The sequence below is a fragment of the Mus pahari genome, chromosome X, assembly GCF_900095145.1.
Source record: "Mus pahari chromosome X, PAHARI_EIJ_v1.1, whole genome shotgun sequence".
Classification (NCBI taxonomy): Eukaryota; Metazoa; Chordata; class Mammalia; order Rodentia; family Muridae; genus Mus; species Mus pahari.
Genome location: NC_034613.1, coordinates 142,530,090 through 142,542,109, shown reverse-complemented (window position 1 = coordinate 142,542,109; position 12,020 = coordinate 142,530,090). Strand labels below are relative to the sequence as shown.

Below are 12,020 nucleotides of genomic sequence, written 5' to 3'. Positions count from 1 at the left end.
CTGGTCTACAGAGTGAGTTCCAGGACAGCCAGGGCTACACAGAGAAACCCTGTCTCAAAAAAAAAAAAAACAAAAAACAAAAAACAAAAAAAGAATTCAAGCCATGCCAGGGAGGCTTCAGTGTATCTGCACCCACTCAATTTCCCAATGGCAGTCTCTTTTTGAAGTGCAAGAGCTAGTTAGGGTTTCAAAGGATTATTTGAGAGGTATAATTCAGTTACTAACAACGTACTTTCTGGGAAGGAGTGCAACTCTTTCCCTGTTCCTGGGGCAGCAGAGTCAAGCATTAAAGAAATCTCTGTGAAGAGTTGGCTCTCCATCTTCTGATCCTTTTCTCTCTTCTGGAGAAGAGGAGAGAGAAAAAGAATGGACCACAGCCAGCCCTTATGCTTGCCTCTGATTTGTCCTTGTGCCAGAGGCTACCTTCAACTGAGTGTCTGAGAGCTGACTTGGAAACAACATTCTCAATATTCCACATTCCACACTTCACCAAGGTCAAGGCCTCAAAAGCGTAAACAAATGTAACCAGCTACCACAGAGGGCTCCCACCCCCTAAGCTGAGAAGAACTAGTGTGAAGCAGAAAGCAAAACAGTCTACTGGAGAAGAGGGGGAAACCTTGGAGGGTTGAATGGGAGCAGTGGTTGGCTAGACTGGGTGTGGGAAATGGGGAGATAATGGTTGTTCTGGGTCAGAGGAAAATGTAAGCTAGCAGGGGTATCCAAGGGTCCAGGCATCTATCCTGTGATTTTTCATGTCTTTGAAATGCTTGGGACTAGAGAGATGGCTTAGGAGTTAAGAGCACAGACTGTTCTTCCAGAGGTCCTGAGTTCAGTTCCCAGCAACCATATAGTGGCTCACAGCCATTTATAACAGGATCCAATGCCCTCTTCTGGGGTGTCTGAAGCAAGTGACAAGTGTACTCATATAAACAAATAAATATTCTTTAAAAAAAAAAAACCTGCTGTCCCTTTAGGTCCCTTAGAATAGTAACATCAAAAATCCTTTCCTATTTTTTTGGTCCAACTTACTGACCCCACATGTCAATTCTTGGCCATTGGAAAATTTCTCTGTACACTGAGTTTCAGCCACAAGCCTTCTACAGAACATTCTGAGGTTTCTCACACTCAACCTGTATTCACTTCAAACCTTAGCCCCGTATCACCAGGCTATGTGGATTAGGCAATGTTACTCACAGTTTTATGTCAAAACTAGAACCCCTGGAGAGCTAGAGAGACAGTTAATTATTTAAAAAGGGGGGGGGTGCAGCTTGCCACATAGGCAAGAGGACTTGAGTTCAGATACACAGCATCCCATTTAAAAAAAAAAAAACTATATCAATGTGTCTATGATAGCAGTACTAGGGAGATGGTTGCAGGAAGGATCCCTGGAGCTCTCTAGCCAATCACAGTTTCTGAATCAGGAAGCTCCAACTTCAGTGAGAGACCCTCCTCAAAAAATTAAGATGGAGAGAGATTACAGATGACACACGACACTGACCTCTGACCTTCACATATCTACATACACATGCATACATATCCTTCTGTACACACACTCACATGAGCATGTACATGTAACAGAGTGAGAGAAAGAAAACTCTGCTCCCCCACCCCACCCCTCCATGCCCTACTGCACTAAGCCAGCTCTCTTTCCAGCTTTCCTCTTATCTGGCTCTTCTGTCTAACCTAATTTGGGGCTTAAAAAAAAACTTCACAATTTAAGATGCTTTCTCTCCGTTTGCCACAATATTGAATCAAACGGCACAATCCAATTTCTCTTTCCTTCAGAATTAAAGCCCTTTCTCTGTCATATCTGAAGTTTGGATAGATAAAAAACAAATGAACAAACAAAAGAATGTGCAGGCCTGTCTCCTCAATCAGAGAGGGAAGGCATTTCATATTGTCTACTTTCTGTTGTGTTCCTTTCACAAACCTGTTCAGAAAGACATCACTAAGTCCTAGAGGGCTTTGAAACCTGTTTATTGCCCTTCTAATAGAAAAGTGTTGTGGGCAGCCTACCAGTGTTCTGAATGTGATGCTGTCTCCTTGGATGTTTAAGCCCAGAATTCACTCATCTGGAACCCACTGAATGTTTACAGGAAAGTGACAGTGAGTGAATGTGGGAGACCTCTGTATTAGCCAATGCATCATCAGCCAATGGGTGCAACGCATGCCTGGAGGAAGTCTTTGTGACGTTTTAAAAGTCTCATTTCTTTCTTTCTTTCTTTTTTTTTTTTTTCTGAGACAGGGTTTCTCTGTATAGCCTTGGCTGTCCTGGAACTCACTTTGTAGACCAGGCTGGCCTCGAACTCAGAAATCCGCCTGCCTCTGCCTCCCAAGTGCTGGGATTAAAGGCGTGTGCACCACCACGCCCGGCTAAAAGTCTCATTTCTAAATTCAATCAACCAGCCAATATCCTTGAGAAAATCAGCTACACCAAATATGAAATATCTAAGGGAACTTTCAATAAGAGAATTTTTTTTTTTTAGCAATTACAGTGTTCCTATAAGACTAAGTGGTGTACACACACCTAAATCTCAGCACTTCAGAGACTGAGACAGGATAATGAGTTTAAGGTGAACCTGAACTACACAGGAGACCAAAACACAGCTACTTATAAGTAACTCTTAAACCTCTTATTTCATAAATAATATACCTGACCCACAAAAGAGTGAGTGACTCCTTGGAGCAAAAGTTTTCGCCGCTAGAAAATGCTCTGGGATAATAAATTTGTCTCACCTTTGTGAATCTACAGATAAAGGTATTTTTTTTAATAATCACATAAAGGATGAAGACTAACAAGCTGTGGCCATCCGTCCAGTAGCTACCCTATGGACACCCCACAGAAAGACCCACGAACGTAGCCCAGCTCTCCTCTCTCCCTTGAGCACATTAACCACCCTCCGCAGCACTCTGATTTGCCATCTTCTCTGACTCACCCCCCATCAATGGGTTTGAAAGGAATCTTAGGTGAGGAGAGCCTCCTGGCTTGTGACTCCTGCCCCCTTGTTCACCATCCATGGTATCTTCCTAGGTCAGCAAACTCTCATGTTCCACTTCAGTTGGTTAGGAAAACTCGAATGCCATGTTCCTGGAGCCCCTGGGAAATTCCAGTTCTGTGGCTGGTTAAACTGCACACGTCTTGGTCCAGGCAGTCTGCAGCAGAGAACAGCACAAGCAGAGGTAATATGAGTACTACCTGTGGTCAAACAGATTCCCATGCAGACAGACACATACACACACTCACACACACACACACACACACACACACCACTCCACCTAGCAGGCTGGAGGGAGACCGGCCAAAGTACACAACAGCACTTCCCCCCCCCCCGCCGCCCCCCAGGTTTCAAGTCTGAAAAGTTGCTGATGTCACGTCCTTTTCTACACTGAGACCAATCAGGGAGCAAGCCTTAGAGTTTATCAGGAAGAAAATCCATGCTTTGTAACTTTTGGAGAATGGAGGCAGCTGGGTGGTTGTGTAGGAAGATGTTGTTACAGTGGCAGAGAACTGTTTGCTACTTTAGGGACTACTTAGACGAGCCCCAGCATCCAGGAGCTGAGGGAGCCGCTTTTGCAGCAGCTCAGAGAAACTGCTCGCACACGAACATGCACAGCCCAACCTGGCCATCTGCACATGTGTTTTCAATTTTGCTGGGAGTGTCTTATGGAAAAATGTGTCTGTATGTTACAAAAAAAAAAAAAAAAAAAAAAAAAAAGACAAGGGATAGAGGTGGGAGAGGGATAGAAAGAACTCGTTTTCCAATTGGGGGTAGGGGCGCTGCAAGTTCATGCCATGCCCTATTTTGCCCTTCTGGCACACATTTAGATTTAACTTACAAATAAACGCAGAATGCAAGGAGAAAACTGCCCTACAGGGTCACCACAGGTGTGAAAGGGAGCGGCTATCCTGTTATGAAGGCTTCTGCTTTGTTAAGGTGCCCTCAGTCTGCCTCTATGAATGTTAAGGTTTCAGTATGGGTGACTTTGCACTTTCCACTTTGCACCAGATTCCCAGGTGCTGGGTTCAGTCAATCACTGGTGTTGCCACCATCCATGGGTTTGAAAGGAGCTTGGTGTGAGCCGAGCCTCCTGGTCTCAGCAGCTGCTGCTTTTCCTGCCCACCCCCCTCCAATCTGTTCACCATCCATGACACTCTCCTGTACCAAGAAACCTCACGCTCCACTTGACTTGCTCAGGAAAGACTCCCACTTTTCATTCTTGCAGGTTGAAGAGAACGCCTTATCCTCCGAAGCCTCTGACCTGCTCTCTAGCACCAGCTGGCTTCCAAATACTGTAGATTTGTTTCTGTTTGAGATCTTTGGCTTCTCGGTTGAAACATTTAGTAACTCTTTTGTTAACCACTTTGTGCTTGCAGGTGTGCTTGCTTGATTTTGTTCAGATTGAGTATGACTATTGAGGGTGACTTTGAACTCACTGTATAGCCAGCCTAGCCTCAAACTTGGTGCAAACCTGCCTCCATCTCCAGAGTGCATTGAAACACCCTGTGGCATCCTTCATCATTTTAATGCATCCCTTTGTACATATACTCTTACCCTTGCACAGTTTTACTCCAGTATAATTATCTCAACATCCTGTCCAGTAGTTTTCACACTTAGTCTGGACCACTTTCTATTGTCCCACATATAGCTATACTAACTTCTTTATTCTCTGCTACATTTCACATTGTACCAAAAGCATTTCCTTGCACCGGACAGTGGTGGTGCCCACCTTTAATCCTAGCACTCCAGAGGCAGAAGCAAGAGGATCTCTTTAAGCTCTAGGAGAGCTTGTTCTACGGAGTGGGATCTAGAACCACCAAGGCTACACAAAGAAACTAGTAAAACAAAACAAAACAAAACAAAACTAAGCATGTCCTTGTCGCCCAATGATGCTAGCAGGCTATTGCCATTTCTTGGACTACTAGATCAATATTGTAATCAGTGTCTCTGCACATATTGCTTTGGCCACACTTGCAAGTCTCTCTAGAGAAGAGATTCCTAAGAATGAAAATACTGATTCAAGGTAATGTTCTTATGGGGCTGGAGAGAAGCCTCGGCCCTAAAGAGCACTTACTGCACCTACATCATACAGCTCACAGCTGCTGGGAACTTTTGTAGGGTAAAAGGTCAGAGCCCACTTCTGGGTTTGAAAACCTACCAAAACCCACCAATCCCTGAGTTCAAAATCCTACCAGTCCCCACCCTGGAAATCTCCACCCTGAAAAACTCCCCCCCTCCCCCAGAAACCTGCTCAGTTTCTCGCTGCTTCTCTCCCAAGCATAAATCTTTTCTTTATTCGTGAGGTTTGTTGTTGTGGGGTGTGACTATGTGGTAGCCTTTGCTTCCTGACTAACCTTTCCCCTCAGAGCTGTAACACAACTCTAGCTCCAGGAGATCCAATACTATGTTCTGGTCTCCCTTGTCCCTCAAGAGCACATACTTGCCCCGAAATACACACACACACACACACACACACACACACACATCTCAATTTAAAAATTTAAAAATGTTTTAAAAGTATGTTCTTACACATGTGATAAATGATATGAAACCAAAGATACACATGCACATGACTGGATACAAATACATCTGGGAAATTCTGAAAAAAAGGTCAGTAGATTTTTTCCCCCAGCACATATATGTATGTTTGGTATGCATGCATATGTTCATGTATGTGAGTAAATGCATGTGCATATAGAAGGCAGAGGTAGATGGCAGGTGTCTTTCTCAATTGCTCTCCACCTTATGTAGTGCTGCAGAGTGTCTCACTTAACCCCAGAGTTCGCAGACTCAGCTAGTCTTCATAGCCAGCTTGCTTTGGGGATCCTCTGTCAAACCCTGGGATTACAAACAAGCCTCCATACCTACATGGAATTTACATGTGATCTGAACTCAGATCCTCATCCTTGGATGGCAACCACATAACTCACTGAGCCACCTATCTTCCCTTCCTAGGAAAAGGTGACTTTCGGTTATGACATTGTACTGTACTGTTGCAAAGAGGTCACCATTGAGGGAAGTGAAGTGCACAAGAGAGCTGGTTTTATTAATTTTTGAAACTGCACATGAACCTATAATTTTCTCAGTAGAGATTTTAATTTTAAAGAGAGACTACTTTGGGATAAGCGCAGTCAAATTGCTTACTGTCTCTGTTTGCAGAATGTACTAAGAAGGCTATATACATGCAAATCCTTCAGTACTGTACCAGGAGAGACATGCAGATCCATAAACATATTTGGTGGAAAGTAAGAAATTTACTTCCAACATAGAAGGGCTGGGAGGAATTTAAACAGAGGGCCATCGTGGGGCAGCTGGATACTATTGCTATTCATGCCCACTACTATCTCCACATTCCAGCTTATTTACATTGAATAAGACACAAATTCTCCACAGTCAAATCTTAAGTTTCAAAATGGCAGTAAAGGACGTTTCCAGCTTGCTACACTAATACTTGGGAAGGAATTCCTTAGCTTTGAATCTTTTCATTGTATTTATTGTGTGGAGCACTGCTAGCAAATAAGATGGGAGCTGGACTTTTAAACTGCTTGATAATAGTTTCCCTAGAGGAGAACTGCATGCATTTTAAAGAACTAATTTTAAAAACTGAACTATGCTTGAATGTGTACAAGCTATGATTATAGGAAAAAAAAAGATGCTTGACCATAACCCGGAAGACAGCAATAGTAAGCCCTATTGTACTCCTCTCTCTCTCTCTCTCTCTCTCTCTCTCTCTCTCTCTCTCTCTCTCTCTCTCTCTCTCTCTCTCTGTGTGGGGGGGGGTGTGGGTGTGTGTGGGTGTGTGTATGCATGTGTGCGTGCTTGTTGATGTGTTTGTGTTGAGTGAAATTGGTCCAGGTTGGGTAGTAACAACAACAACAAAGCCACTGTAGTGTGCAGCAAATGGCAGGGCCACACACATTCCAAGTGTCATTGTTCACAAGAGCCTGCGTCTGTGCCCCACGCTCATCTAGAGGACCAAATCACACCTCACATACAGATTAGTAGCCCATTTATCTCTGAGGATTTGGGGATCCTTGAAAGCTTCCAATGGACAAGTATGGTGGCTCACCCCTGGAGTCTTAGGTTTCTGAGGTGGAAGGTCAGCCTAGGCTATTTAGTAAGCACCAGGCCAGGATTGCGTAACAAAGCCCTATCTCAAAAAATCAAACAATAGCACACAACAGTAAGCTGAGACTGAAGCTGTGGGGGGAAAGGGTGCAGGGACAGGGAGACAGGGTGACAAGAGATAGACACACAGAAAGGGGGAGAGGTGGGGATACTTCTAATTAGTCAAGGTTGATCCAGAACCAACCACCCAGTACTTTGCCCAGTGCAGACCCTTTAGGAGCTAGGAGGCACTGGGCTTCCTGCCTCGGAATTATGGGCTTCTCTGGCAAAGCTGCTGCTGTCTTTCAGTGGGTGATGCAAGTGCTGCAAGCCAAGCACTCTGTTGCTGCTTTGGACAGCACCCATGCATTCCTGTCTGCCAAGGAGTAGCAGAAGATTCAAACAAGAGCATACTTTTTAAAAGTTAACATAATGGGGTATTCTTGAGGTGAAATTAAATGGCAAAAATGTCTATGTAACCATGGGACTAGACTTTTATATATATATTTCATAACCAGTGAGTCCATTTTCCCTGCCTGTATGTGAATAAAAGAAGGAAAAGCAAGGGAGGAGGATTGGAGGGAGGGGAAAGGAGGGTAAGTTGATTCCTAACACATTATATCCATGCATGTTTAAGAAAATGTCACTGCGAAACAAAATAAGAAAACATAAACGTTTTGTTTTATCGTTTAAAAACAAATAAAACAAAAAACAAAAACCAAGCAGTGGCCCCAAAGGCCAAATGAGCAGCTTCTAGGATAAAGGAGAATGATGAGTCTTAATGACTATCTGGTCCTACATGGGACCCTGGATGGTGAAACAAGATGGGAAAGCCCTCAGTGACCCAGTTGTGGAAGTGCACATCTGCATGCTGGCGGTGCTGAACTGGATCCTGCCTCACCTCCACCCTATATCATCACTGCCCTGTGGTCTGGGAGAGAAGCTCTGTGTTCTTGGGAAAGGTGTGAGAGAGTACTGGGGCAGAGTCACATGGGATTATGAGGCCAAAGAGGAAATGTGCCAGCTACAATGCTTGCACACATAGAAAAGGCTGAGGAATCCCCTCCCGCTAGGGCAACAACTTAGAATCTGTCATTTGGGAATGTAAATTTGACTCTATATTGGACAGTAAAGCAAGCTCTTAACAACAAACAGCAGCCCATCTTGCTTACATTATTTTTTACATTTTGATCATCATTAGCTCTTAGCTTTAACACCGAACCAAGAAAGAAAAAAGAAAAAAAAAACTACACTATAGCATTTACCTTAGAAATTGATATTTTTTGATTCCCACTTAGATGTGTGAGGTGGTTCACCTAGTAAAAGGTTACTGCTACCAAGCTTGATGACCTGAGTTCAATCCCAGGGAACCACATTGAGGAAGGAGAAAACAAACTTCTGACAAGTTGTCTTTTGACCTCCATACATGGAATGGGGTATGTAAATGTGCATGTGTACATGTATGTACAAATGTAAAGACATGCAAAATAAATAAATACTTTTAAAACTGTTTTTTGCCCATCTCATCTCTTGTTAACCCTTGCCATGGTGAGAGATCACAATGTTCACAACTTACAAATAGTTCATTAAAAATATTTATGTCTTATGTAGCAGAAGATGACCTAATCGGCCATCAGTGGGAATAGAGGCTCCTTGGTCTTCCAAACTCTATATGACCTAGCACAAGGCAAGGCCTGGGCCAAGTAGTGGGAGTGGGTGGGTAGGGGAACAGAGGTGGGGGGAGGGGTATGGGAAACTTTCGGGATAGCATTTGAAATGTAAATAAAGAAAATAATAATAAAAAAGAAAAAAAAATTTATGTCTAAGAGACATAGAGACATAGATTTCCCATAGAGACATGTGCATATACAGAGGCACATATATTATATAGTAGTGACATACATATGTCTGCAAACATTTATGAATACATTAGGAGAAGCAACCTTGACAAAATGCACAGTGAATTAGGGCAATAAACTCAGAGATATTCATTGAGTTATTCTTTCAATTCTTGAGCAGGCTAGACGCTTTCAAGATCTAGCAGTGGTAAGAGGGAATGGGGTAGCAAAATCGGTAAACAGAAGTTAAAACCTGGCACATTCTTTAACATTTAAGTTGGTTCATTTATGTGACTAATAGTGTATTTGTTGTCATATGAGATCTTCTAAAGAAGAGAATACATTCCTACATTCATGCACAAGCAGATCTTAGCCATGATTTGCAGTGGGAGGAAACATGAGGTCCTTCAGTAGGGAGAACATTGGCTTCTGATATGCTGTGCGTATTCAGTGATTCCTCCCTCGACCTGGCAGCTTCAGGCAATGTCTCAGAAGCTCTGAAGTATCAGCCATGCTGTTTGCATTCTGTGCATGCATTCTTGACAATGAACACTGTTACCACAAAAAAAGAAGACTCATACATGAGCCCCATCTTCATTTGGCATGGCCATGTTAAAAATATGGGGGACAAGAATTGCTTTGGGGAAAATATTATGATAGATAATATTGTCAGATTCATAGGGACTAGAATCACCTAAGGAATGAGGCTCTAGACATATTGTACGAAGGAATTTCTAGACTTGGTTAACTGAGTCAGAAAAACCCACCCAAATGTAAGCCGCATCATTCCATGGTTAAGTCCTAGGCTGAATAGCTTGGAGAAAGCAAATGGTGCAACAGCACTTATCTCTCTGCCGAGTCTTTGCTACCATAGTACACTGTCTTGAACTATAAGCCAAACTAATCTCTTCCTCCATTATTAAGATGTTTTTGTTAGCTTATTTTACTACCTCAATCAGGAACGTAACTAACATGTATATCTTCAGTAAAATGGGAACAAAGTATTAGAAATGTTGAATGACCTATGTATGTAAACAGGGGAATTACTTTAAGAGTTTTAAAGCATTGGGGTTTAAAACTGTTAAGTGATACAGGCAGGCTTCATTTAAAGATAATATGTTTGTTGGAGTGGTGCACACCTTTAATCAATGCACTCAAGAGGCAGATGCAGGCAGATCTTCTTGAGTTCATGGTCAGCCCCTGGTCTACATAGTCTATTCTACATAGCAAGTTTAAGATAGCTAGGGCTACAAAAAGAGACCCTGTCTAAAAGGAGGAGGAAAAGATAAAAACAAAAATAATGTGGCAATGCATATAGTAGATACAGATCAGTTGTATATCTGCATAGATAGACACAAATATTTACATATATATATATACATATATATATATATGTATATATATATATATATATTAGGTTATGAAAAGATTTTTTCCCAGTGTTAGTGATATACCTTGGTGATACAATGCTTGCCTAGCATTATGAAGCCTTAGGGTTCATCTCCAGTACTGAAAAAAATATTACAGGTTTTTCCCAAAGAAATTATTTATTGTGCATACACTCTAAATTTTTAAACCTGTTAGTTTAAATGTTTTAATATATAAAGCTTACATCTAAAAATTGAAAAAGAAGTTATCTTAGTTAGAGTGTCTATTGCTATAATAAAAACATCATGACCAAAAGCAACTTGGTCCCAGCACTCGGGAGGCAGAGGCAGGCAGATTTATGAGTTCGAGGCCAGCCTGGTCTACAGAGAGAGTTCCAGGACAGCCAGGGCTATACAGAGAAACCCTGTCTCGAAAAATAAAAAAATAATAAAAATTTTTTTAAAAGCAACTTGGGAAGTAAAGGGTTTATTTGACTTACTCTTCCACATCACAGTTAATCCTAAAAGGAAGTCAGGACAGTAACCTGGAGAGGGGAGCACATATAGAGGCTATGGAGGGGTGCTACTTACTGGCTTGTTCCCTCATGACTTGCTTAGCCTGGTTTCTTATAGAACCCAGGACCACCAACCCAGGGTGGCACCACCCACAATGGGCTGGGTGCTCTGCCATCAATCACCAATTAAGAAAATGCCCTACAGGCTTGCCTTAAGCCCCTTCTGATGGTGGCATCAGTTGAGGCTACTTCCTCTCTGATTGCTCTAGTTTATGTAAAATTGACATAAAACTAGCCAGCAGAGAAGTCCTTCAAATACTGTGTTGAGCAAAATAAACACAGATTTATTAAGGAAAAAAGAGAAAGTGGAAGAGGCCTTAAGGAAGGAATATTCTCCTTCAAACCCTAAATTAGATTATACTTTTTATATATAATATATAATTACATACCATCAATTTTATAATTATAATTTTTTCTTTATAATTATAAAGAAATAAGGGCAATAAGGGCTAGAGAGATGGCTAAGAGAACACACTGGCTGCTCTTGCAGAAGACCTGGGTTTGATTCCCAGAACCCACATGGTGGTGTGAAGTCATCTTTAACCCCAGTTCCTGAGGATTCAACCACATTTTCTGATCTCCAGAACTAGGCACACATGTAGTGCACATACATGCATACAGGCAAAACACCCATAGACATTAATATTTTTCATTATAGAGAAATGAAATTTAGGCTAATATCACATATGGTAAGAAGAAATTATAAATAATCTAAGCAGCTAACATTATGGAATATGATAGAGTAGTTTTCATATCAAAACACTGAAACTTACAAAACTTTTCCCATAAGGCTTCTGAAAGAAGGGACCATCACGAATTCTTTTCTGATAGGGTCGCTGCTTTCAATTAGAGTAAAAAGATAAAAGACATACAGTATTCTTTCTTATCTACTGTTTCACTTCCCAAGGTTTCAGTCCCTTGGGGCCAACTTCCTGTGAAATCATTCAGTGAGAAAGCCTGAAAGTAACTTACAAGTTTTCAATTCTGCACCATTCCGATCAGCGCAATGAAATGTCTCTTACTTTGTCCTGCCCTCCATCTAATAATATCTGTACTCTCCACTCCGCTGGTTCTACCCCATTCTAGTTAAATGCTCAAGTACTTACCTTGGTTATCAAATCAGCTGGGACACTG

General features: G+C 42.0%; 1 protein-coding gene across 1 annotated transcript in view; it reads right to left on the bottom strand.

Moving 5' to 3' along the window:
* Asb9 (ankyrin repeat and SOCS box containing 9) overlaps window positions 1-3,209 on the bottom strand; it is a 30,951-nt gene extending 27,742 nt beyond the window's left edge. Inside the window, exon 1 of the mRNA XM_029534404.1 lies at window positions 2,937-3,209. Coding sequence (XP_029390264.1) covers window positions 2,937-3,018 — 82 coding nt within the window. The 5' untranslated portion in view covers window positions 3,019-3,209. The remainder of the gene's footprint in view (window positions 1-2,936) is intronic.
* Between the last annotated feature and the right edge of the window lie 8,811 nt (window positions 3,210-12,020).